Genomic DNA, 25,949 nt, shown 5'->3' with positions numbered 1-25,949 from the left:
GTCGCATTTTTTCACGATTTCATAGAGTTTTTTTACGAAGTGTCAAAGTTCTCTTCGTCAAAAAATACAGTTATATAATGAAATTTGGTCATTTTTTCACGATTTTCATGAGTTTTAGGCGACCCCTGTAAAAGTCGGGGTCGCATTTTTTCACGATTTTCATGAGTTTTATGCAAGACCGAGAAAAGTCGGTCTAGAGAAATTTCACGATTTTCATGAGTTTTTTTCACGATTTTCATGAGTTTTTTTATGAAGTGTCAAAGTTCACTTCGTCAAAAAAATACAGTTATATCATGAAATTTGGTCATTTTTTCACGATTTCATAGAGTTTTTTTACGAAGTGTCAAAGTTCACTTCGTCAAAAAAATACAGTTATATCATGAAATTTGGTCATTTTTTCACGATTTCATAGAGTTTTTTTACGAAGTGTCAAAGTTCACTTCGTCAAAAAAATACAGTTATATCATGAAATTTGGTCATTTTTTTCACGATTTCATAGAGTTTTTTTACGAAGTGTCAAAGTTCACTTCGTCAAAAAAATACAGTTATATCATGAAATTTGGTCATTTTACTCAGCAAAAATATATTTTAGATCTAACCAGGTCCCTCGGTCCCTCGGTCCCTCGGTTAAATGAACTTCTCTGAAAAAGTGTGACAACATGACATTTTGACAACAGTCCAGGAAATAGACTTCATCGTATATGTTTTGTTGAGACTTCTTCGTAAATGAGCGTAAATCAGACAAAAATATATTTCTACCATAAAGTTTCACAAGCGTTTTACATGGTATATGTTGTGATGGTTCATGACTTTAAACAGTTTTGTAGCTTCTATTTCTTCACGAAGGATATCAAAAGTTTTAACAATGCCGAAAGTTTCTTTATATTTCTTCTTGACATCTGAAAGAAGGAAATCGTTAGCAGTTGGATAGTTTTTGTTCAGAAATGTCAACATGTCCATTTTATCTTCTGCTGGTTTCTCTACTTCTTTCTTTAAGTCAGCATAGTCGTTTCGCATACGTTCTATCTCTTTGACGGAGTAGTTATATTTCCTTGTTGCTGCTTTACATTTTGAACATTGTGGGTTCATTTTAGCATTGTACATTGAAACCTTACCTGCAAGTACAACCAAGGCGTAAATGGTTTTCTTTAACTCAAAGGCTGCTGGTTTTATTTGTCCGTTCCATACTTTACCTCTTCTATCTTTATCTCTTATCTGCCATACACATTTTGCAACTAACGAAACAAAGTTGTCGTAGGTCTTAAACTCTTCAGATTTGTATATGTCAATGAAATATACCATATCGCAGTCTTTGTGGTTGCAATGAAATCCAAGAAACTCATAGTTTACCTTTCGTATGAACTTCTTTATTTCAACTGAGTCAGTTGGTTTCACTTCTATTTCATCGAATTCAGGAATAGTAAGCTTTTGTTGTTGTATTTCAGGAAGTTTAGGTAGATGGTCAATAATATCCTGCATTTCATAAAGATACTGTTCATTTGTTTCATCTTTCGCACTACAGTTTAAATCTCCTTGGAGAAGTTCTTGCTTTATCTTCTGGATTTCTGTTTCGAAAGTATATGAAGAAGGAATGAAGCTTTTCATCTCTACTAACATTGAAGTTGGGTTCATGACTAACGAGTTTGGTGAAGTTGTTGCTAACATGTTCTTACAATAAAAATAAAAAATATTTTATTTAAAAAAAAACTAAAATATATTTTTGTCTGATTTACGCTCATGTTTGACAAAACATATACGATGAAATCTATCTCCTGTGTTGTTGTCAAAATGTCATGTTGTCACACTTTTTCAGAGAAGTTAAAATGACCGAGGGACCGAGGGACCTGGTGAGATCTAAAATATATTTTTCAATACTTTTTCAGCACTTTTCCGTAGTTGTATATGAAAGACAATTCGAGATAAAAGTCATAGTATAATGGTATAATATGCTGCACACCGTTTGTTGTGAACCAGACTTGAAAGTCAGAGAAACTGTTACTAGGTGGTTCGTAGAATTTAGAAGCAAAGTCATAAAAGTCCTTACCGATACATAGAAAACTGTTGTTGCTTGAACTGAAACTTGCATGACACATGACATTTTGAGGGTCGAACACGTTTCTATAAACTGTCAAATCTGCTGGTGGACGTATAAATTTAAAAGGACCGTCAGGTGGTAGTGGTTCGTTCTGGTTTAGTAACCGAAGAAATTGCGCCCAAGAACGTTTGTCCACCCCCCAATATAAAAACTCTGTATCTCTTGGAGGGTTAATTTCAATCTTTTGAAATGAAACTGTGGAGTTCATCTTGTCGTATTCTAGTTTTAGATAGTACGTTCCATTTAGTAAAGAGTCGTATTTTTCTTGAAATTCCCAGTAGTATTTGTTTATTTGAGTTTGAAAGTCATTTAGAGTTTTTTCAAGACTTTCGTCTGAACGAACTGTAAAGATTCTCATTTCGTCAAATTTTTCTATTAGACCATCAGAACCTTTATACTGACCGTGAAAATATACTGCGAACATGAATGCGTTAGTTCTATTTGAAAACAAAACTCTTCTAAATCCTATTGCCTTTGCATCTGAAGGACTTTGAAGCCAACGAACTGGATAGTCAAATCTGTAAGATCCGGATGAAATTTCTTCATCTGAAATAGTCCTACCAGCGTTTGTAAAGATATAGTCTAACGGTTTTGTATCTGCTACTTTTGTTCTTTGTTTTTCAACCTGAAGCATTTTATATATGTAAAAATATACTGTTTTAAAAATGTTTTAAAATGGTATGCCATATAGCTTCTTGAATTTGTTAAGAAATATATGAACGTTTTTTCCATCTGTATCTCTAGCGTTTACATAAGCATAGTCTTCCTTAGTAAAACATACTTGTAATTTCCTATAGTTTACGCCGGTATAAAAGTAGAAAGAGTCTTGTTCTTCGCTATAGTAGTAAAACTCAAACGTATGCTCGCCATAGTCTGTAACTTCAATTGTTTCATCTTCTAGTTCGTCGATAAATTCGAATACTATATCTCCAAATTTGCCTTTGTTCTTATTGTTTTCAGAACGAGTAACCCAACGTAAGTTTTCAAGTCTATTGTCGTTTCTTATATGGTTTATATGGTCTACAAAAGGTAAATTGTTAGGGTTCGGTATAAAATGAGTTGCAATGACAACATGTTTAGGATAGTTTTTTCCACTCATCTTCATAGCAGCATATCCGTCATTTTGCTCCCATTCGCTTAAAACTCTTTTTGTCTCTTTTTTTCTGACTTCAAATGACTCACAACAGTGAATTTCATATTTCTCATCTAACAAACAAGTTTCCCAACGGTCCTTTCCGACAGACTCAGCGTACATTTCAAATAAAATAAAAAAATATTTTTTTTAAAAAATGTTTTACTTCATGCAACGTTTTTTACTTCATGCAATGTTTTATTTCTGTGCCGTCTTCAAGTATGGCCCAGTACTTTCGCTTGGAGAGGACATGAACTTCGGAAAATACCTTGTCTAGCTTAAAAAGGCCCATTTTCTCACCGACTAAACCCATTTCAATGAGTTTGTTGTACCCTTCTTCGTTCGTCATGAATGCGTCAATGTTCTCGTAGTATACCTTCACTTTGGATTTAACATCGGAGAAAAATTTGTTGTAGTTGTCAAGGACTGCCTTTGCGAACTGAGGATAAGACCAATGTTCGACAATAGGTTTTACTGTGGTTACTGAGCCACATTGACCTTCGGTGAACTCGTATTTCAAAACAAAAGGAGAGAACCTTTCAACAAAGTTGTCGACCTTCTCATAGTGTTTACTCTTCATCTTTTGAGGTTTCTTAATGGAATATCCCCATGTCGAATTCATAAGCAATTTCAGTGTCATTGCGAGTTTGGGGTTTGAAGCTTTCCTAATATCATATAGTTGTTGTATGACCTTTCCAACTGTATAGTTCTTTCCCGGGAACTCACCATCTTCGTTTGGAATTCCAGTCGGAATATATTGGACGAACCTCATGTACGCAGCGTTAAGGTCAACATAGTATATCTTTTCGTTTGAGTCGAACTTATCGCATCCAATGGGTCCGGTTCGTGGAAATTCAAGTGAGTCTCTTATCTTTTGAGAAACCTCGCCTGTTATCTCATAAACATCGTCAAAGCAACCTGTTTCATATAAAATTTTCTGACCTAACTCTGATGCTCTCCAATACAATTTGACGTCAATTGGATTTCTCAATGGAAGTTTGTTTATAGCATCTTGAAGTTCTTGCAACCTCATTGGAAGTTCTTCTGGTTCAGGTTGGTATCCGAACAATCCAACTCCTTTTGGAACTGTGTACTTCTTTTGTGCTATAACTTTGTCTGGAACAACTTTTGGTCTTACTAACAATGAAAAGTTTGTTTCGTTTTTTGGTACAAAAGTTTCTGTCAGCTTGTCATCTGGAATCGGTTCCAACAAACCTTTCTCGAAAAGAATGTTAACAGCTCTGACAATGTTGCATTTACCTTTTCCGAACAATGGGTTTGTAAGACTTTCGTTCAACATGAAGTGGTTGTGGACAAGTACAATCTTCAACCATGGCAATTTGAAGTCAATAACATAGTCGTCATGTGAAGAACCTTTCTCAGTCGGAATGTTAACTCGGATATTGACATTTGCCAACGGTGCAATTTTTGTCAATTGACTTCTGAGAATGTACCTTGTTTTCACACATGACTCAAGATACTTCATTTTCTCATCTGAAACAAGACCAGAGTTCCTGAGACATGTAAGAATGCAAGGTTCATTGACAATTGTTTCAATTGAATTGTAAATTCCATACCTTGTCAAGTCAATGTCAGACTTGTTTATGAACGGGAAGTATCCAGCATGTTGTCTGACTGCTTGAGGGTTGGGTTGGTACCATTCGAACTTCACGCTTGCAATTCCTTCAATTGCATTCAAAATATCTGAGTCGGAGTCAAACATTTGTTCTCTCTTTGTAGTCTTGAAAGCGTCAAGAAGCATTGCGGCTGTTGCGACATTGCCATGCGCATAGTATATATGACCGTCCAAATCTGTTACGGTTAGTCTGAGATTGTATCCTTTCTTATTTCCGTCTTGTATGGCAGCAAGTACACCCATGAAGCCTTCTTTGTTCTTTCCTTCGTCAAAGTTAACTGTAAAGGTTCGACCAGATGTAATTTTACTTCGAACTTCGCGATACTTCTCATATGCATATCTTGTTCTTTCCATGGGAGCATGACCATCCTCTGCACTACCTTTTTTCCTCCTCAAAGGATGCAATTGTTCGTTATGTTTCCAGTAGAATCTGGCAAAGCCGTCGTGTCCTTCAACTTGAGGTTCATTAACATCGAAAGGCATGTCCATAAGACGTTCTTCTTCTAACCTCTCAAGTCTGTTTGGATAGTTGGCGCGCGCTGTTTCCAAGTCCATTTCATAGGTCAGACCAGCCAGTTTGTCATAGACTTTTATTGGCTTTCCCTTCCTATATTTAAACTTCTTTGAAACTTTCCAGCCATATCTTTCTAACTCTGCTTTTATTCGAGCAGACCTTCTGTCCATTCTATGCGGGGGCATTTCTATAAAAATAAAAAAATGTTTTTTCTTTACTTTACGTAACCACCCGCTGCCAAAAGTCTTTGACGCCAACCCATACCAGCTAATGAAGGTTGGCTTGGTTTAGTCTCCAGACTAAACTTTGGTTTTGGTTTATCTTCAGTTTTTGGCTTCCCTTCTTCTATTGGTTTTTCGTCACTTTTCGGTTCATCTGACTTTACCTCACTTGCTGGAACAGTTGTGTCGTCAACATCTTCATAAATATCATATGCCATCTGTTTTTGTTTTCCTTTCAACTTTTTGTGTTTGTTGTAAAGTTTAGAATATTTCGACTCTAAGTCAATGAGATGTTCTATAATGAACTGTTGGTCAGTGAAGTAAACTTTTCCATCTGTTGTCTCGAAAATTCCTTCCGACTTCAATATTTTATTTGTGAGAGTCTGTTTCTTTTTTGAGATACTTGCCGTTCCATTTTTATGAAAAGTGACTTTGTAGTTAGGGTTTGTATTTCCAGACCTCACACTTTCTATTATTGAATTTTTCTCTTCATCTGTAAGTTCTTTGACAGGTTTTGACAATGGTTCTGAACTTTTTGTTTGTGGTGTCAAATCTACCGTTTCAACTTCTTCGGTCATTTCATCTCAGTAAAAAATTTTAGTTTGGTTTGTTTTCAACTGGTTGTTTAGGTTTTTTAAGTCGGTCTAAAACTTCCTGAGGTATAGGGAGGACTTGACAAACACGTGGTTGTGTAACTGCTGGAAGCCGGCAAATCCATCTTGAGCCCATTTGTCTCAAAGCTGTATTGTTCATTTCATCTCAGTAAAAAATTTTACATTCCCCACGTTTGAGGCGGTTGAGGTTGGTTGTTGTTTACCCACTGTTGTGCATGGTTATATCCTCTGTTAAAGAATCTTTCACCTTGGTCCATGTAGTGGCCTGCTTGGTTATAGTAGTCATTTGCTTTGTTATAGTAGTTTCCTGCTTGTCTTCCTACATTGTCCATCCATCCTTGAACTTTTCCTCTTGTTTCAGGATTTGGAATAAGATTTGCTGCATCTCGTGCTACCTCCCAACCTTTCTGTACAGTTTGTATAATAGGTTGTGCTTTCTCTTTCAGTATACCTAATGTACTCAAAATCTTCCTTCCAATTCCAAATGCACCTCTGGCTAGTGTTCCCACTGCTGGCAAAAATCTAGATGCGACTCCTGCTAATGCGCCAAATAAACCCATTTCTTATGGGTTAAAAATGACGAATTCAAACAAGGACCCGTATGTTTCTAAGGCAACAAAGAAAGCACTCATGGTAAAAATCTTTAGTTCAACACCAAATGCTTGGTTTATGGATATCTTGGAAAACATTCCGAGGTATAGAGAAGATGGACCACCATACTGGTTAATATTTGTCGGTCAAAACACAAGATACTGTGAAGCCATACCATTACAGTCCAAAAATATTTTAGATGTGAAAACTGCTTTGACAATATTCGTTGACAAATACCATCCAACAAAACTGACATCTGACTGTGAAAGTTCTTTCAAATCAGACGATATTAAAAACTATCTGCGTTCAAAAAATGTAAACCAATATTTCATTGTCGACCAAAACCATTCTGCTCTTGGTGTCATTGACAGTTGTATAAAAATCTTAAGAGACTTAAACCAACCACAAAGTGGTGAGGTAGATGAAATGTCATATGACGACAAATATAGACACTTCTCCATGGCAAAGATGAGACAAGTTTTAAATATTTACAATACCCGTAAACAAAAAGGTTTGGGAAACCACTCTCCCGAAGAAATGAAAAACAACCCCGACTTAGAGAAAGACTATATATTTAATAGTTTAGTCAAAAGAGACAAACAAGAAAGAATGCCAGGCTTCAAACTTAAGAAAGGTGACAAAGTAAAAATAGAAATACCTAAACGCGACCCATATGAAAATACTATTGACTATGACAACAATGGGAACTCGACAGGTACTCGCATTCGTGTTCGTAAAAATAGAAGAAAGTATACAAGAGAATATTATGAAGTTTTAGGCAAACATGGCAAAATGTACAGACTGCAAGCAGAAGATAAAACTACTATTGTCAGACCTCGTTTCAAACTTGTTAAGGTTCAAGGTGGTATACTTTCAAAGACAGTTCCTAACAAATATAAGACAACTCCTGACGAATATGCTAAAGAAGTTGAAAATGACGACTAAGCATTTCTATACCATGCGTAAACTGTCATGTAAGGTGGCATGTAGTCTTTACTTTGTCCCGTTGTTTGCGTATACCCTGAAACGCGATGTGTATGGTTTCCTTCTCCCTGTGTGCTACCCCAGAAACAATTTATAGCAAACTGAACGTCGTCTTTAACATCATATCCTTTACCTTTTTTCATTGCTGACCAATCCCAAAATCTATGCTTATGCCAACCTGCTTGAGATGTACTTAAATCTATGTAGTGACTGTGTGCAGGTAAGTTTTCACCTGAAATCGTTTTACTTCCACCTGTTTCCTTTGAAGAGTTTGCACAATACAAAAACCTGTCGACTATTTGAGTCCAAGTTCCAAAACCAAGTACTACTTCTGGTCTGGTAGAGTTCATTGACGTGTAAATAGAACCTATAGGATATAGTGTTTGAAGTATTTCTGTCTTTAACGTTTGAAGCTCTGTTTTGTCAGCTTTCTTATCATATAAATCTTGAGCAGTGAATTTAACTTTGTTTTCATCCTCCATGACATAGACATTTCTACATCTAATGTATTTCATCGTTGTTATGTCATCCTCCGATGTTAAACCTTGTGGAAAGTTAGGAGGTTTCCAATTTAATACATCCCCACCAGTTCCATCAGGTTCTTCAACCGTTCCTGCAATATTTTCTATACCAACAGTTGCGAAGAAATCGTGTGTATGTCCAACGTCACTTTTCTTGTTTAAGGTTTCTTGTAAGTTTGTAATATTTGCAATGGTATGTGTATGAGTCTTTTTAGAATATTCTTTGTCAGCTCTTGTCACTTCACTTGACATTTTATTGTCAACATATGTTTTATCCGCTTTGTCATCTAACATTTCTTGAAGTTCATCTACGTCATAGATGTTATGTGTATGATGTTTTTGTGGGTATGTTCTATCTGTCCATGCGAGAATATAGTCTCTTGTTGCATCTACATACTCTTTGTCAGCTTTGTTGTCAATATCTGCCTTCAAAAGAAGTTCATCTATAGGTTTCTCGTTTAAAGTTCTTTTTGTTGGATTTATACAAACAGTATGGTTCTTACTGTCTTGAAACAGAAACTCGTCTGTTAAAGGGTTTATCGTCAGTTTTAAGTTTCCTTCTTTCAATGACTCAGATATCTTAGAATAGTTTGAAAAGTTTGTTGTGTTCTTATTTAGAGCTTGTACAATGAGTTGTCGGTTGTGTTGTATTTCTCTCATAGACGCTGTTTCTTTCGACATTTTTATTCTAGATAAAATATGCTTTCAATAGAAAAAGAAAATTCAAGAGTTGCTACAACTAAACCATTAGATGAACTTTTTACTAATGTCGGTCAAAAGTTTGAGACAGAGACCGTAAAGCATGAAGGCTATCGTTTTGACTACCCATTGAGATGGCTAAGAGACCCATCCGTCACAAAGGCTATTGGCTTTCGTAGAATGAAGTTCATTTCAGAAGCCATACATGGTTTCCCATTTACGGTCGGTTTTGAAGTTCGATACTATAACAAAGAAAAACGTGCGTATGAGAAATTTGTACAGGGAAAACTTTTACAAGTTAGTTTGCTTGTAAACTTAGAAACAACTCTTCAAGCTTTTCAAGAAAAAATAAACGATATCTATCTCGAATATGCAAAACAGTACAACATTGACGAAGGAGAGTACCATCTCGATATTTTATATGACAGGAAAAATGCAACTGTTAAAATCAATAGAATAGAAGACCTTGGAGAAGACGTTTATATTTCTACAAAATATAACAACTTGGCATGGTATAGATTTTTGAGGATGTTAAATCAGCCTGCAGAATATCCAGTACACCCGAACTTTTATGAAGTCGAAAACCCTAATGGAACATATGAAAATGTTTTCGACTCAGATGCTATTATCGTTCATGCTTCATTTTCTGGTGCACAAAACTCTTTTTTATGCTTGGCAAATGACTTTTACGAAAAACCTACAAAGCTATATGAACCACCAAGTGGAAGTATTTCAGACTTTCAAGTATGGTTTACAACAGATGGAAGAAAGAGAATAGTTCCATTATACCATGCGTTTTACTTAGAACTTAGTCTCATATACAACTACTATCGAACGGTAAAAATATAATCTTTTAATACGGTTGAGGTGTTGGATTTGGTTGCCAACTTGACTGTGGTGCAGGTTCAGGCTGTTGTATAACAGGAGCTTGTTCTTCTGGTTCAGGGTCTTTAGGTATAATACCAACGAACTGACCTACTCTTTTACCAATATTTTTGACTCCGTTCCAAATTCCTCTTCCTACGGTTTTTATTCCATTCCATATACCTCTTCCAACATTTCGAAAGAAGTTTCCTATTCTTCCAAAGAAACCCATTTTACTATATGTAAAAATCTAATGTCCACCTAGTCTCTTACGTTTCCTGTTGAGTTCCATAGCATTTTTTAACTGGAGCTCATACATTCTATTTCTCCTCTGGTAGAAAACATATTCCGGGTCAACTCCTGTGTTCGCGTCATCTGCATAGAGTTGTTTATATCCCACTTCAGGGTTTGTATAAAACTCTTTCCATCTCATATTTGCATACCATGGTGGTAAGCCTAACGCAGCGTCATTTGACATGGCAGTTTGCATTTGTACATCTGTTGGCACTTGACCATAGTTTGCCATTGCAGTTTGTATTCTAACTTCATTTGGAATATTCTCTGGGTTTGGTTGTCCAGGTTGCTGTGCATTCGCTAAGTTCTGTGCGTCCATTTAATATTAGATAAAAATATCTCTTACGAGTACATATGCTGAACATTTGCAGACATTGGTTCATCTTCATATTCTCTATATCTTTCTGCCACGTCAAATAAGTAAATGACACAATGGAAAAAACCTAAAACAAGTAGTCCTATTTCAAACCACATTTACTTACCAATAAAATTTCTTTGTTATGACACTTTTTCCGGTTTATAGGACCTCTCTCATATTCTATCTTATCGTATCTAAAATCATAGTCATGTATATCCTCTAACCATCTCATAACGGTTTCCAAACCACTTTTATCGGATGTAAAGTAAAAGCATGGATGGTTATGTAAAACGTCTAAAGTTTCTAAAGAGTCTCTCAAAGTCCAGTCTACTTGGTATTGAAAATCGTATGTGTTATAGAACGGCGGGTCTACTATAAAGAAAACATTTTCCTTGTTTTTATATTTTTCATACAACTCTGTCCAACGACATCTCACAAACTCTATACCCTCAGTATATTTTTCTATGTTCTCTTTGAAAACCTTTGTATAGTTAAGATATAAAACGTTTGACATAAGTGTTTCAATGTCATGAACTCTTATAGAACCACTATACAATAGTCTAGAAGATATACTATCCCAGTCAATATACTCTGCTTTTTTCAAAACCTCTCTGACAGTATTTTTCTTATCTAATGGTATACGTTCCATCTTACCTATAGGTATCTTTTCTTTCAACTCACTCAATATTTTGTTTGTGTCTGGTATATGTTTGAGACGGTTCATATAGTTGTCGAAGTCATTGCATATAATCTTTGAGTCAGGAAATACAGTATGGCACAAATGAGATATATAGAAACTTCCACCGAACAAATCTACAAATGTTAGACCATTCGGTAGTTTCTTAAGTTCTCTCAATAGAATATCTTTACATCTACTCTTATTTCCAAAGAAGGGTAACGGTGGTTTTGTAAAATTCATTTTATATTTAATAAAAATGTTTTTTTCCTGAAAAGTGACAGAAAAGTGACAAAACATCTTCGGGGCTAGAGGGCACGAAGTGCCTGGAAGCCCCAATGCCTTTGTTTTTTTTTTTTTTTTTTTTTTTGAAGGTGGCAATTTTTTATGTTTTAGATGGTTAACGAAATTATAATATAGATATTGATCCATTATTTTTATTATTATGAATATATTTGTATTTTATGAATTTATATTAAGGATGTCGTTTTGTCCCCCCGGGGGTTGATTGCGTCCCCCAAGTGGGGGGCGCTGGGGGACAAAAATCTATGAAGAGTCGATGAAAGGCCAGGAAGGGGCTCTGCTGTTTCTATTCCAGAATTCAAATCCCATTTCCTGTTATTGGTGCTTTCAGCCTGAATATTTACATAATTTAATTTTTGAATCAGATGAAAAACTAAAGCGAATAGTAAATATCAGTATAAATTATTAAGATTTATAAAAACAATACATAATTAATGCATAAATTGCATTTTTCAAAATTGGCTTAAATATATCATTTTCATTAAAATGTGAACAGCCCAAGCCATTGTTAAAGAGTTATACATTTATCAGACAAAATATTAATTTAATTCCATACATTTATAAATTTTGACACTTTACAAATCATTTTTGACGCTTTACATGTTCCCCAGAGTTCGAAAATTATTTGGTCGAGTCTCCAAATGTCCCCCAAGCGACATCCTTATTTATATAAAAATACAATTTATTCTGGATAGTATATTAATAAAATTATAAATAAAAATAAAAATTAAATAGTAGCAATCAATGAGTTAATGATTGCTTGCGCTTTCTCTTGTGAAATGTATGTTCGTTTCGTTTCATTGAAAACACGTTGAAGAACTGGATGAAGTTCATATAAATGTTGATTAACTGGACTCAGTTTTTGGATCTCGTCCATCTTGAATTCGTCATCTAAATACTTCAAAAGACCTCGTTTCTCAAGTTCAACATACCAATTGAAACAGTTAAATGCGTCTTTGTTGCGTTGGAAGAATTTCTTGATAAGCATAAATGTCTCTTCAACTTCTGGATGTTTCATCAACAATGTGATTGAAATAGCAGCAATGCTTGCCCAGTCATCACTCCACTCGAAATTCTCAACGTGGATAATGTTCTCGGGATGATACATGACACTCAAAACACCCATGACTGGGTCATAAACACTAAGACGTAATATCATGTCTGTGAGAATATCATTATCATCAAATGCACTGGCAATGATTGAAAATGCAAAAATTGGTCTTTGTAATAATGGTAATCCTGTCATGTTCTCGACTGATGCAAGGACTGGAATAGACATCATCGAGTTGATAGAATTTTCGAATGCAGAAACATTCAACAATTTAAGTGCCGCATTACTTTTCGTTGTGAATAAGATAACAATGGAAATCAAGATCATGTATGCACAGATTCGTTCGCTCATCTCTAACATAGAGAAACAATAACACAACAATGAATTATTCTCTTCCGATCCAAAATGAATGTATTGGAGAATCAAAAGAACTAATTGATCTGCACATCCAATGTAAAATGAACAACAAAAGATGGCACAAATATAATTAGAACGTTCATCATTGTTTTTCAATAATTGTGTTTCAAACAATTTATAAAGTTCAACACGGATTGTGAACATTCCTAGTGCACCTAATGTTGCACCTAATATGTTTCCGAATGCACATAAATTCTCAGCCCATTTTTCGAAATGATCGTCATCTTGTTGAATGTACAATTCAACTAATTTAGTGATATACATCTGGACATCGAAATTGGAATGCAATGTGAGCATTGCTAATATGTTATTTAACATGCGACTCATCTCGAGTCGTTTAGTTGGGTTTGTTTTAGGGCGTTCCCAAATAATCTTGTAAATCAATGCTGGAACTGCTGTCGCATAAAATTCATCACCCATCAATAAACTATGGATTGCATCATGTGAAAAAATGTTCTCTGGGAATCGGATAACCCAATATTCACTAGAAAACTTGATGTTCAACTTCGAAATGAAGTTAATAATTGAGATTGTTTGTGGGTTTTGTAATGCATTCAATACTTCGAAAATAAATGTGATTGAACGTTCATCATCAAATTTGGACCATATTAAGTTGTTGAACATGACTTGTGATTTCTCGTTTTTGATGTAGAATTCGATCAATTTAGAGAAACAAATGACATCTTCGCCATCAATTCGAAGATTCTCAACCCATGGACTTAAATAAATAATTGTGTCTGGAATGACATTTTCTGGTATCTGAGGAACTGTTTTCAAATATTCGTAAATGAAATTCGCTGTTTCAATAACATTTAATTTCGCTAAATCTTCTGCCAATTGATGAACCAATGCTTTGCATGAAGGAGGCATCAAAGAAATAGGACAGTTGATTGGTGACAAACTACGCAAGAATGGGTAACTTAAATATGTGGAATTGATGACTTGGAATGCTGAGTAATTCAATGATGCATCATTACATGAATCAACTAAATTTGCAAAGCTAATAATAACTAATAACCATTGCAAACTTTCTTCTTCAACTGAGATGTAAACAGAATGTTTCTGTGTAGCACGTTGTAATGCGGTCTGGAACAATGAATATAAATTAGAGCCTTCTGGAATCATAAATGAATATTGTTGACGGTTACAACCGAAACTGAAGCCATCTGATGTTCTCGTAGGATGTGAGATTGTGTCATATCTCAATATTGTCATAGTGAATGGTTCATTTGGAAAACCTTGGATTGGTTTCATGATTTGGATTGTATCTTGATGAATTAGAACAACAACTGTAACTGATTCATATTTTGCAGCATGTGCTGATTCGTAATGACTTAAACTCTCTTTGGCAATTGTTGACAAACTAGGTTTAAAATGGATTTTTGACTCAATCTCTTCAATTGATTTAGGAAATATGATTTTTGAAAATGGAATTTTCTCTTTGTGGTCTGTCATCCAATTTCCAAATTTGTTGCATGCACATACAATAAAAACGGATTGTAAATTGTCCGACATCTGTTGTGGAGCCATTTCCAAGTATTTCAAGATGGATGAAAAACGTGGAATCATGCTTTTATCAAATTTAGAAAGATCTGCTAAAATCCAAAAATTCTGATTTTTCAGAGATGATATTGTTTTGAAGATGAAGTATGCAAGGACAGAAACATCGTTAACTTTTGGTAATTTAGCATTATCTAAAATAAATAAGTTAACTGAGTTATCTGGTGAAGGATCCCTGTAAAACCATTGTTCTAACAACTGCATTGGCTCGTTTTTGAATGATGAATTCATGAATTTGTTGAATGCGTTGGAAGAGATCGCTGGTTGTAGGGAAATGTAGTTGAGAGGGCTGTTCTGAACAAGTTTTGATTTTCGGACATGAGATAAAAGTTTTTCTGCACTCTTACGAACACCATCGTTTTCTGTCATCATGGTCATTTTTTCTTCAAGAGGTCTTAAGATTTCAAGAAAGTTAAGTATTAATATTTGTGTGACTTTTTCTTCATCAACATCGAATGATTCGTATCCTTGGTCTGAGACATCTAAATTGATTAACCCCAAAATAGAGTTTTGGAAATCAATTTGTGATTTAGAAGCGATATCTTCCAAAAATGCATAGTTTTCTCCTTTATCTTCTAATGATCCTTTAGTAATTGTAGCCATTAAAATTGCAGAAATAGTCATCAAACATGATCTTGCTTCTTCAGACAAATTCCCTGGTAATCCTAATACAGACATAACAGAAAATGCTGGGAAAATAAATCTCAAGAAAATAAAACCATAAACAATTTGAATTCCAAGTCCATCATAAACTTCGTTGATTCTATGATATATAATTTGTGCTGCTCTAACAACAGGAATTGGTAATGATCTTAATGCAGACAAAATAGTGGAGATTGTTGATAGCAAAATACTTCTAAAATTGTCACGATTCAAATTCAAATTTCCGTCAGTAATTTTTGATGGATTTATCTGACATTTGACACCACGATCAATTTCTTTGATGATATTCAAAATCATTGGTTTGAATGATGATTCCAACCATTGCTGGCCGAATAATTTTGGGAAATATGAAACTAATCTCGAAGGAATTCCGTTTCCTCTGAAAATGGAATTCTTTGTTGCATCTTGGATTCCTTTTAATTCAAGAGTTATCATGTAATCAACGAATTCATAATGAATATTTTTGGAAACACTCGCTTCAAGAAGAGTTTTACCAACTTCTTCTGATTTACTGAAAGGAATAAGGTCAATTATTGATTCAACAAGTTGGAATTTTGTTTCAAAAAGAACATCAATGAAAGATTCCGATTTTTCTTCTTTAATTTCGTTCTGATTTTGTGCAGGAGCAAGAGCAGCAGCAATAGCAGATAAAAAGACAACACGTGTTGAAATTGTTGGTGAAAAGAAAGAATCCATCGAATGAATGATGGACATCTTTAAATTGTTCTTGAATAAACATGTCAACATTTTTTGACAATTATCTTTCAATTTCGGTTGTTGTTTAAGAACTAACAATGCGATATTAATGAAGAACTTAAATCTGATTAGTTCATTTTGTGGATCAAAATTGACACCGTCAAGTAACATCGCGAGAGAATCAACTAAAATAGCTGTCGCATTCTTGTTTTCGAAACAAAAATCTGGTTTAGAAATCCACATTCCAATTGTGTTTGCCAATGAACTTTTTGCACCTACTTCGACTTCTTTTGTGCGTCTTGATAGGAAAGCAACAATTAAATGGCCACAAAGTACATGGAAATCGATAATTGAAAGAGTGTTGCAATATGCAGTTGAATCGATAACGAAATTTGTAACAATCTTGGTGTCAATTGGTGTATCATCATAATATGGTTGTTTTAGGATGTTTCTCATGACTTTTACGGCATGATTAACGTAAATATTATTTTGAGTGTTGGATTCGAAAGCTCCTGAACTAGTCTTCATCAAATCAAGGGTTGATGACATCAATTGTGCTATTGATGTGTAAAAGCAAGGAAGTAATGCTGTTGACAAACAATCTGTAACAACTTGACCGATAAAATCATCGGATTTTAGGAAATTATGGATGAAACTGATTAATGTATCTTTTGATGGCGACATCAATGAAAGTAATAATGATAAAACGTTTGGAAATTCTTCTTGAACTGTAGATTCGCTTTTATTGATTCTGTTGACTGGCATTTCCATGATACATTTATCAGGAGACATGAAATTAATCAATGAGTTGAAATAAGAGAGCAAAGTATTGAATGCTTGTTGAATTACAGATGATGGCTTTTGAATTAGCATAAGAGACTTCATAAAGTACTTGTGTTGTGCTTGTACTGATGATCTGTTCTTGCAATTAGTAACTAAGGCTTGGTAGGCTTCAATTGGCGAAGATGAAGTTTGATATATCGAAGCTTGGCGGTTAATGTTAAGAATTTCGCCAATAATTGAAACAGCAACCTTGCAAACTCGAGATTGGTTACTTGGCATGAGAGTTAATGCGGTAACTTCAAGGTTATTTAAGACGATTTTAAATTCTTGACTGGAAGTAAGCTCTTCGTGGTCAAGAACGTTAACATCTGATAATTTAAAGAGGATAAAACGTGCGATTTGTAGGACAACTTCAGGGATATAATCATAAAATGTTGTAAACTTGTCGAGATATGATAAAATTACAAGTGAACTGAATGAAAATGTGATAGTTATCAAACTTTGTAGAAGATTGACATCTAAAACTGGAGTATCTTTCCTTTCAAAATCAAAATACTTCAATAAAGCCGCACAAATGTTGTAAATGTTATGATTGTAGCATTTTATTATGATACTGCCGATGAAGGAGCTCTTTTCGTGAAAGAAAAGTTCTAATAGTTTAGGACATTGTTCGAATCCGCTGAAAATGTGTTTGATGCATGGTGAAAAGTATTTTTCTGATGTCATTAATTCCATTGCGTTGATAGTTTCTTGGATAAGTTCGGACGAAAAATGATTTAAATCTGTATGTCGACATAAATGAGAAATAAACTTGCAAAAGTAATAACCATTAGATGGAAAAACTGATAATCTAAGAATTGGAAGAAATTTTTTTGTAAATAAAATTTGATCGTGAAAGTATAAAGCCAAGCCGTAATTAACGAGTAATGAGTAGCATATAGGGTTTTTTGACTCAAGGAGCTTTCGAATTGTGTGCTCTATGAAATCAAGGACTGCATTAAAAAGAGGAGTTGTATGTTTGCCAAAAATTTCGATATTTTTCGTTTGTGCGATTAAGTAAAAGTTAGAATTGAGAGATCTGAGCATTGCTTCTATATTTGAGTTAATTGCGTCTGCTTTTTGTATTTCAGTGACCATTGGCTCGAAATCGTCATAAAAGACATGATTATTGATAGCATTTGGGAATAAAGGAAACAAGGATACCTTTGCGATAAAAGATATACTGAATCTACGTTGATCCCACTCTGCAAGTTTCGAAATAATAATCGCTGCAGGTTTAAGATCTTTTCCTTGATTAAACAAGTCGTACATTTCGTATGGATGACATTTGAGAGTGAAAAGCATCATATCAATGAACGCTTGAGCGATGCAAGGTCTGCAATTTTCAGGGACATCTTTTACGTTCGGAGCAATAAGAGTTAAAACTTGTCCAAACGAATTTGTACTGTATGATAACCTAATGAATGGGTTTAAAGCGTTTTGAAATGCAATAGGGTCCGCTGGTTTTTTAAATTCGCTAAGAAAAATTTGGAGTATTATATCGAAGATTTGTTCATTGTTGTCTGCTATGAATGCAAAAAGCAATTCAAATGCTTCGCGAAAGTAATCTGAATACTGAATATTAATGCCAGAAAAAATCCTGATAGCGAGGGTTGTATAGATTCTTAAAGTCTGGCCTTTCAATATAGCGTTGCCTTTAATTGATATTATATGGTGTAAACACATTCTTGCAAGAGCGCAATATGTTGAAAATTTTGTTTCATCTGCTTTTTGTATTGTTTTTTCGTTTATTCCAGCAGTCTTGACGATTTTATCTGTAACTAATGCCATTATTCCATCAAAATCGTTCGGAAGGAGATTTAAAATCACAATGCACCCTTCATTGAAATTATTCTTGAGGATTTTCTCTGGATCAAGCTGAATACTTCTATTCAATGCGAGCTCCTTATCGCAAATATGAGTAATACTTGATTCCAAGAGTTCAAAATAGTGCAGAATAATTTTTCCAAACCCTTGCATTCAAGATTTTGACAAAAGCTGTATATTTTGAGTGGGGGACAAACTCGCCCATTGTCACTTTTCATTAACCTTAAACTTGTAATTTTCATTATTTTTAATTAACCTTATTTCTTTCCCAATTCCTGATTTATTTTATTCACTTACTATTAAAAGTCACATTTTAATAAAATATAATAATTTATTTATAGCATTTTTTACTATACTGTAATAAAAAATTAATTATAATAAATTAAATGTTTATTAAATCAAATGTTTTCTTTGCAATAATATTTTTAATGTTGAGTAAACAATGTTGGGATCAAGTGTATCATTTTTCAGACCTTTCTGAACAGCTTCAAGCATACTGATGCATTCGACTTTTTGAAATTGTGTCATTTCTTCGAAATCTCTTGTGACTTTTTTGATAACTTTAACACTTCTCTCTGAATCCAGACCTTTAATTTGCAACTTAATCAGGAATGAAGGAACAACACTGGAATATAACTCGATGACAAGTTCATCGAGTCGAAGATTTCGCCTTTCTGGGAAGTACTGGTGCTTCAAAACCTTGAAATGTGATTCCGAGATGTTGTTTGTTCCATCTCCTTCATTTCTATAGCGAAGCATCCACCTGTCAAGATGATGGCGCCACTGTCGGTCAAAGTATTCACGGGCAGCAGGTTCCTCATTTAAAATTTCTTCTAAATTGTTGTAAACTTCATCAGGATCAATTTCTTCCTCTTCAGAACCAAAGACCAATAACTTCATTAAGTTATAGAAAGTTTCGAAGTTGGAACGATCTTGAAACTTTTCAGCCTTTCTCATGACAGCGCGCAACACATGAACGCCACACCAAATGATCTGGCATAAGGGGATGGCTGTTTCAACAGCATTTGTGATTTGAGGAGTTAGTATACATATCATGTGTACTGAGGCACTGCGTTCCTCCGTACGCAATACTTGTGAATTTGACACTTTACAAAACCGTTAACGTATATTTTACAACACGAACACAAACACCAACTTAACCTTAAATATTTATAAAGCCGCCAACCACTTCACCTTACTACTGTAAAAATAAACGTTCTCACTTACAAAAGTATTGCAACTCTTCCCATTGCTGTGCTTCACACAATAGTTCATATTCTTCAGTATCGCTGCTGTCGCTCCAATCGTCAGAGTCAAAATCACTGTCAAAATAAATGTTAGTAAGTTTTGACAAAGCTAATGAAACACGTTTACCGTTTGTATCGTATGCTTGTATAAACTTTCCATTCTTCATTCCTTCATAAACGCTCAAACTAACTTTACCCTTTCTCCCTCGTATCTGATAGAATGTATTTTCACGAGGAACGAAGAACAAATTCTTGAACTCATGACCGTTGTAGTTTGTTATCTCAATAGTTTTCGTCATTTATGTAAAAATAAAAATAAAAAATAAACTTAAAAATTAATGATATCACCACCCTCACACGTATGAAAACATAGCACAAAAATAAATTTAGGTGAAGTGGTGAGATCTCACCTCTTTTTTCACCTGTTTTTTCACCCGTTGAATTCATTGCTTTATAACTCTCTTCCTTGGTTTCTTTTTAGTTGCTTTCTTCACGTCTGTCTCCAACTTGACTGTCTTTCTTCTTCGTCCGTAATGATACCAGTTACTTCCACCAGTCAATGGGTCAAATGGTCTTTCGTAAGGGTTTCCATACATTCCATAGGGACCATACGGAAGAACTGCTGGTGGAGGAAGAGTTCCATCGACTCTATTTAAATGCATTGTTTCACCTTTCATCTGGTCATTAAAGTCTTTTGCGTGTTTTGAAAACTCATCGTCCTTTCCTAAAGCATTTTCCGACTCAGTCGCAACCAAATTGGATGCTTTATTTATGAGCCCTATTTTATTTAATCTTAACTTCTTTGCAACCCAGCCTCCAATCTTCCTTTATTTGCATCTAATGTCTTCGAAACCCTTCCTCCACTCATTTTATTTACTGCGTCATAAGCCCAAGTGCTTTTGCTCCAAATGCTAATGCTTTTGTTCCCATTGCGCCTAAAGCTGTCCAAGCTACCATTTACACCATATTAAAATCATCTCTCTTCAATATTATCTCATAAAAGTTCTCGTTACTGGAGAAAGTCAATGAAACATAAACATTCTCATGGACTTCGTCCTCGCCGCGTTGCGGCTTCATAAACTTCTTTCTTATCTCATCTATTCGCTTCAAAATGTCTGAACAATTGCTAACATCTTCTACAACAGTTATTTCATCATGACTGACCTTCAAGAACAAGCTCATTTAATATGCTATTAAAATCATCTCAATAATGAGTCCATCCTTTCCATCTTTAGGTAGCACAACATCTTTCATTGAAGAAGGTTCGACAAGTCTTATGTTAAACTTACTGACAAAGTTTGTTATACTATAATGCTTCGGTGGCGAATACATGTAGTTTGAAAGACATAATATAGATTCTTCAGCAAATTCACTTATACTGGATTTTATAACAATGTTCTCACGAGACCAAATACCACCAATTGACAATCTTGTAAGCAATCCTGCTGAACCTTCTACTGTAAACATCGATGGTAACATTCCACGAAGGTCATCTATTGACATCGTTGAGTCACTGAATTTAAATATTTTCTTAAAGCAATCGTCATTATCTAACCATGCAATAGCTTTGAAGTTTTCATTCGAATATACATCTGCTTCATTAAATGTAAAACCTGACTTCTTTGCAGAGATGACTTTAAAATCTATTGAGTTTGTTTCAAAATTATATGCTATGGTAACTTCTGAAGGTAATGGATGCCCTTCCGCAGTAGTTGTTCTCTCACTACCGTTTGAAGCTTTGTGTTAAAAACTTTCATGTCATCTCCTGTGTCTAGGTTCACATACACAGCAATGGGAAAACTATCTTGCTTCTTTGTTTCATCATTATACCTCAAAACATTAAAGTTCTTCAATAATATTGTCCTTCCTGCTGGAATACTTCGAACCTGTCTGATTTCAATAGCTTTCTCACCTCCTACATACTCTACCCAGTGTCTTGGATATTCATAAGTATACTGACTTTCTTGAATTTTGGTAGGTTTCATCATAACGTGTTCATAGTATATCTTTATACTCTTGTCAGTTAGACTCGGTGCTATGTTCTGAATATTTCTGACTTGCATTTTTAATGAAGATAAAATGAAGCATTTAATACATGACGTAGATGAAGACATGAATGAAACTAGACAAACTTAACTCTTCTCTCATTCTTCCTTTCAGTAAGGACTATGAATTCTGTTCAAATGGTGTGTATTTCTATTGTGGAAAGATGGGTTCAGGTAAGACATTCAACCTCATTCGTCATATACTCATAACAGAACGTTTAGGAAATGACTCATATTATGACCAAATCATTATATCAGCAACTTCAGACTCTATGGACTCAACAGCGAAAACATTTATGTCAAAAGTTCAAGCCTCTGTCGTTAAAGTTCCAGATAGCGAACTCATTGAATTTCTTCAACGTTACATTCGACGTAAGAGGAAATATTATGCCATCGTTGAATTTATACAGTCAGGAATGCAAAAGACTTCAGAAGAGATGGAAAGAATTATTGACAAACACCACTTACGTCAATACTCAGGAGTTTACGATATGAAACGACTTACAAACTACATTCTGTCAAAACTTTCAAAATACCCCTTCAAAAAGTATCCTTCAAATACTCTGCTCGTTTGCGACGACTTCGCCGGAAAAGGTTTAGTGTCAAAGCCTGACTCACCATTAGCTAACATCATTACTAAAGTCAGACATTACCACTTAACTGTAGCAATACTTATGCAAACATGGCGTTTCTTGCTTTAAACATAAAACGTCTCATAACTGACTTCGTTATCTTTCAAGGTTTCTCACGCTATGATATTGAACTCATTTGGAAACAGTCAGGTATAACATTACCTTTTGAAGAAATTTGGGAAGCATATAAGTCTCTCATCTCTCCTCGTTCATACCTTGAGATTCATATCATGACTAATACCATTAAAGTCAAAAATATTCCATGGGAACGACCAACATTGTTTTAAAGTTTAACCTTCAATTGACTGATGGTAAACAAATTCCATGCATCTCTGTCGCCATTTCTGTTAATATTTTTGCTGTCATTCATATCATCCACTTCCCATCCGTTACTTTTGAGGATATGCGTTAGAATAGCTGTTCTTAAATGAAGGCTTTTCACCTTTGAGAGCATAAACTCTATAACTTTCTGCATACTTTATGTTTGAACCTCCTGAGCCATCATTGACATAAATTTTTATAGGCTTCCACCCTTTGTTCATGTTCCTGCTTCTTCCCTTAGCTCTTTTGTTCAGTAGTTCTACATCTTTATACACAGCACCTGTCTCAGTGAATTCAACAATATTTTCATTCGTTAGCTTTACATTCAAACCCTTGTCGAGTATATTGTTCATTTCATACATATAAAAGGTTTTTATTCTATATGAAATGAGAAGCAAATCCATCTTAGCTGGTGCCGTTAATGTTCCAATTGAACCAACATCAAATGTTGACTCACGAACGACAAACAATATTGTCATAAAGAACTATAGTTCAGAGTGTTTGAAAAAAAAGAACCAGAACTGAAATCCGTGAATTTAAACACAGCTTCAAACGCTAACGCTACATCAGATGTTAAGTTAGAGTATCCACCACTGGACCAAATTCTTTCAAGAGAAGCCAACGACAACCCTTACATAAATGTTCAAACAAATCCTTCAGATAACGTAGACCATTACCTTCTTCAGTTATACCAAACAATTTTACTCAAAGACGATAAGAAGCTTTTGACAAATCTTATAAGCAAGAACCAAATAATTCTAACAAAGGAGGACCTTGAAAATGTTATATCACGAATAACAGGGAAACAATGTGTCATTGACTATCTCGACCCTGAAATCGAATGCTGTGGTCAAACGCCACCATTCATGAAAATAGGTAACATCCGCATCATTGAAACACCAGGAACTACAGGAGTTGAGTTTAAGTATAAATATTCGAACGAGTATACAAAACTTTCAACAGAATATAAGCTTTGTTTGAAATATTTTTAGTAAATTAAAGCAATTTGTAATATCTATCCAAAACTTCTTCAACAGTATCGAACTCATCTTCATAATGCAAACCTAATCTTATTGACTTGGTGCAGTTTTCACTAACACAATATAGCGCTTTGCGCTCGGCGCCTTTGACGCCTTTTTCTGTTCTCTTGACTGACATAACTAACTCATTTGTTTCATCAAACAGCAATAACCAAAGTTCATGACCTAATACATAACATTCATACTTTATATTTTTAGCTCTGAGTTCTCTTGTAAGCTGTTGCATTTAATATTTTCTAAAAAGTCAACTTCAACAGTCATTCGCACTGGTGCCTTCAGTTCTACAGGCTCTCCTTGAAAGTCAACAAGTCTGAATTGCATGTCTTTCAAATTATGAGGACTAATGCGAACCCATTTACCTAAATGAGTTACTATGACAGGAACGTTTGGAATGAACATTGAATTGACTGCATAACAGAAGGATTTATATTCTACTGAACCTTTACTATTAACTCCTGAAATACCTGTGACATTAGCTATTTTTGACTCAACGTATAAACAATTACCATAACATACGTATGGAACAGATTTCATCTCAATCGTTTTGTCAACACTTTTCAAAGGACATGTCATATGGTATGCTCCCAGAAGCAATTGAACTCTATGACTCATTCGTGTTATCTTAAACTCCTTCGCATAACTGAACTTCAAAACTCCTGCAATAAGTTTAACATTCATTAAGTTTTCTTCGTTCTCCTTGTTTATTGTAGTATTTATGAGCGCATTTAACACTCCAGCTAATGTTTCCATCTTATATTCTACATTATTGTGAAATCTTATTTCGTGCTTCTTTCCATCTATTTCAAGCTCCATGAAATCTGTTTCATCTGTTATAACGAATGAAGCGATAGTATTGAAGTCAACAACTCTGAAAGCAAGCGCTTCATTCTGAAGACCTAAGTTTGTTTGTAGCTTTACTGTCCCGTATTCGTTTGGGTCTGTACTTTGCAAATAGAACAACATTTTATTCTCATTAAAATATGAGTATTGCTGCATATGCGTATGAAGCTGACAGAGCTAAACGTTTATATTTTGGTCAATACTCTCTCACACTTACTGACAAATATATTGTTATTTCTGATGGAAATACCGAGAAATACATAACATGGAAGGACTATGAAAAGTTTGACCCTATTTTAACTCCATGTACAATGCCATTCATTGTAAATGGTGAAGTTGTCATGAAGAACGACACAACTGTTTATAGGTCTGTATATGAAGCGTTAGAATATATGTTGAATTATAATCCCGAAAGATTTGACCCAAGCACTACGTCATGTACAATGCCTTTTATTAAGGATGGTGAAATCGTAAGAGTTCCGAATTCAACGGTTTACACAGCTGTTCAAAACAGTTTACAAAACATTTTAGCGAATATCTTTAATTCAGAAACTACAGAAATAAAATTACCATATATAACAGATGCTAAAGAAATTAAATCAAAAACGACAACATTATTTACGTCACTTAATGATTTAATGACTTATATCATTAATATTCCTGCACCAACTACAGCATTTGATCCAAACTCGACGGTTTGCAGTGTACCTTTCATAAAGGACAGTTCATTAATTGTTTTAAGGGATTCAACAGTTAATGAATCATTAAAGGCGTCATTAATGAAAATCATTGATTTTAATTCATTCACGAATACATATAATTCATTCATTAATGTTTCATATGCTTCTAAAGAAGGTGAGCCAAAAACTATCGATAAAGCGGTGTATGAAATAAAAGCATCAACGACGAAATTGAATTCGTTAACTTTTGACGGTGATAGTTTCGTTAATGACATAACATCGGGGAAAACAATTTTAACGAAAGAATATTTAAAATCTCATGTTAGTGAGTTCGTTGAAATTGAAAAAGAAGGTGGAATTAAGTTCGATCCACTGAATTTCATTTTCAGCTTAGCGAATGCGGGTGTTAGTTTCGCTGAATGGACAACTATACAGAGTGAAATAAATGCAATATGGACGTTTTTGGGGTCAAAAGCGGGAATGGGTGAGCTTGTAAATGCTGCAAGAACATTAGGTGAAACAGGAAATTTTGTAGATGGTTTTAAAAGACTTGTTTCAAATGTTTTAACAAACACAAAGAAATTATTTAGATATACCATACATAAC

General features: G+C 34.6%; 15 protein-coding genes and 3 pseudogenes across 18 annotated transcripts, besides 3 other annotated features; 1 reads left to right on the top strand and 17 right to left on the bottom strand.

The window, feature by feature from the left end:
* Positions 1 to 8,869: part of a mobile genetic element that runs on past the window's edge.
* TVAGG3_0799580 (organellar and viral DNA polymerase type B) lies at positions 769 to 1,665 on the bottom strand (the record flags this gene model as incomplete). Its single annotated transcript, XM_001309244.1, has 1 exon — positions 769 to 1,665. The coding sequence occupies one exon, from the start codon at positions 1,663 to 1,665 to the stop codon at positions 769 to 771; it is 897 nt and encodes a 298-aa protein (XP_001309245.1).
* TVAGG3_0799570 (uncharacterized protein) lies at positions 1,869 to 2,729 on the bottom strand (the record flags this gene model as incomplete). The annotated part of the gene is made up of 1 exon (XM_051247254.1): positions 1,869 to 2,729. The coding sequence occupies one exon, from the start codon at positions 2,727 to 2,729 to the stop codon at positions 1,869 to 1,871; it is 861 nt and encodes a 286-aa protein (XP_051082729.1).
* Positions 2,766 to 3,350, bottom strand: TVAGG3_0799560 (His-Me finger endonucleases family; the record flags this gene model as incomplete). The annotated part of the gene is made up of 1 exon (XM_051247253.1): positions 2,766 to 3,350. One exon carries the CDS (start codon positions 3,348 to 3,350, stop codon positions 2,766 to 2,768), a length of 585 nt encoding a protein of 194 aa, XP_051082728.1.
* TVAGG3_0799550 (DNA/RNA polymerases family) lies at positions 3,409 to 5,547 on the bottom strand (the record flags this gene model as incomplete). Its single annotated transcript, XM_051247252.1, has 1 exon — positions 3,409 to 5,547. One exon carries the CDS (start codon positions 5,545 to 5,547, stop codon positions 3,409 to 3,411), a length of 2,139 nt encoding a protein of 712 aa, XP_051082727.1.
* TVAGG3_0799540 (phage tail repeat-like family) lies at positions 5,592 to 6,176 on the bottom strand (the record flags this gene model as incomplete). Its single annotated transcript, XM_051247251.1, has 1 exon — positions 5,592 to 6,176. The coding sequence occupies one exon, from the start codon at positions 6,174 to 6,176 to the stop codon at positions 5,592 to 5,594; it is 585 nt and encodes a 194-aa protein (XP_051082726.1).
* TVAGG3_0799530 (uncharacterized protein) lies at positions 6,196 to 6,351 on the bottom strand (the record flags this gene model as incomplete). The annotated part of the gene is made up of 1 exon (XM_051247250.1): positions 6,196 to 6,351. One exon carries the CDS (start codon positions 6,349 to 6,351, stop codon positions 6,196 to 6,198), a length of 156 nt encoding a protein of 51 aa, XP_051082725.1.
* TVAGG3_0799520 (uncharacterized protein) lies at positions 6,371 to 6,772 on the bottom strand (the record flags this gene model as incomplete). The annotated part of the gene is made up of 1 exon (XM_051247249.1): positions 6,371 to 6,772. The coding sequence occupies one exon, from the start codon at positions 6,770 to 6,772 to the stop codon at positions 6,371 to 6,373; it is 402 nt and encodes a 133-aa protein (XP_051082724.1).
* On the bottom strand, positions 7,814 to 8,660 carry TVAGG3_0799510 (annotated as a pseudogene). The gene has a single exon. A coding segment is annotated over exon 1 (847 nt).
* Positions 8,870 to 9,860: 991 nt separating the features above from the next.
* On the bottom strand, positions 9,861 to 10,103 carry TVAGG3_0799490 (serine threonine-protein phosphatase family; the record flags this gene model as incomplete). Its single annotated transcript, XM_051247248.1, has 1 exon — positions 9,861 to 10,103. One exon carries the CDS (start codon positions 10,101 to 10,103, stop codon positions 9,861 to 9,863), a length of 243 nt encoding a protein of 80 aa, XP_051082723.1.
* Positions 10,104 to 10,121: 18 nt separating this feature from the next.
* TVAGG3_0799480 (uncharacterized protein) lies at positions 10,122 to 10,484 on the bottom strand (the record flags this gene model as incomplete). The annotated part of the gene is made up of 1 exon (XM_051247247.1): positions 10,122 to 10,484. The coding sequence occupies one exon, from the start codon at positions 10,482 to 10,484 to the stop codon at positions 10,122 to 10,124; it is 363 nt and encodes a 120-aa protein (XP_051082722.1).
* A 139-nt stretch (positions 10,485 to 10,623) lies between these two features.
* On the bottom strand, positions 10,624 to 11,442 carry TVAGG3_0799470 (phage tail repeat-like family; the record flags this gene model as incomplete). Its single annotated transcript, XM_051247246.1, has 1 exon — positions 10,624 to 11,442. The coding sequence occupies one exon, from the start codon at positions 11,440 to 11,442 to the stop codon at positions 10,624 to 10,626; it is 819 nt and encodes a 272-aa protein (XP_051082721.1).
* Positions 11,443 to 11,976: 534 nt separating this feature from the next.
* On the bottom strand, positions 11,977 to 18,701 carry TVAGG3_0799460 (negative regulation of centriole-centriole cohesion; the record flags this gene model as incomplete). The annotated part of the gene is made up of 1 exon (XM_001309245.1): positions 12,230 to 18,691. One exon carries the CDS (start codon positions 18,689 to 18,691, stop codon positions 12,230 to 12,232), a length of 6,462 nt encoding a protein of 2,153 aa, XP_001309246.1.
* A 19-nt stretch (positions 18,702 to 18,720) lies between these two features.
* Positions 18,721 to 19,576: a mobile genetic element.
* TVAGG3_0799450 (MULE transposase domain-containing protein) lies at positions 18,932 to 19,495 on the bottom strand (the record flags this gene model as incomplete). Its single annotated transcript, XM_001309246.1, has 1 exon — positions 18,932 to 19,495. The coding sequence occupies one exon, from the start codon at positions 19,493 to 19,495 to the stop codon at positions 18,932 to 18,934; it is 564 nt and encodes a 187-aa protein (XP_001309247.1).
* Positions 19,577 to 25,949: part of a mobile genetic element that runs on past the window's edge.
* Positions 19,758 to 20,084, bottom strand: TVAGG3_0799430 (uncharacterized protein; the record flags this gene model as incomplete). The annotated part of the gene is made up of 1 exon (XM_001309247.1): positions 19,758 to 20,084. One exon carries the CDS (start codon positions 20,082 to 20,084, stop codon positions 19,758 to 19,760), a length of 327 nt encoding a protein of 108 aa, XP_001309248.1.
* On the bottom strand, positions 20,229 to 20,462 carry TVAGG3_0799420 (protein of unknown function, DUF4107 family; the record flags this gene model as incomplete). Its single annotated transcript, XM_001309248.2, has 1 exon — positions 20,229 to 20,462. The coding sequence occupies one exon, from the start codon at positions 20,460 to 20,462 to the stop codon at positions 20,229 to 20,231; it is 234 nt and encodes a 77-aa protein (XP_001309249.2).
* TVAGG3_0799410 lies at positions 20,968 to 21,733 on the bottom strand (annotated as a pseudogene). The gene has a single exon. A coding segment is annotated over exon 1 (766 nt).
* On the bottom strand, positions 24,010 to 24,797 carry TVAGG3_0799400 (annotated as a pseudogene). The gene has a single exon. A coding segment is annotated over exon 1 (788 nt).
* TVAGG3_0799390 (organellar and viral DNA polymerase type B) lies at positions 24,804 to 25,544 on the top strand (the record flags this gene model as incomplete). Its single annotated transcript, XM_051247245.1, has 1 exon — positions 24,804 to 25,544. A coding segment is annotated over one exon (741 nt), but the record flags the coding sequence as incomplete, so codon positions are not given.

This window comes from Trichomonas vaginalis, chromosome VI (assembly GCF_026262505.1).
Source record: "Trichomonas vaginalis G3 chromosome VI, whole genome shotgun sequence".
Classification (NCBI taxonomy): domain Eukaryota; phylum Parabasalia; order Trichomonadida; family Trichomonadidae; genus Trichomonas; species Trichomonas vaginalis.
This window is presented reverse-complemented; position numbering and strand designations above follow the sequence as displayed.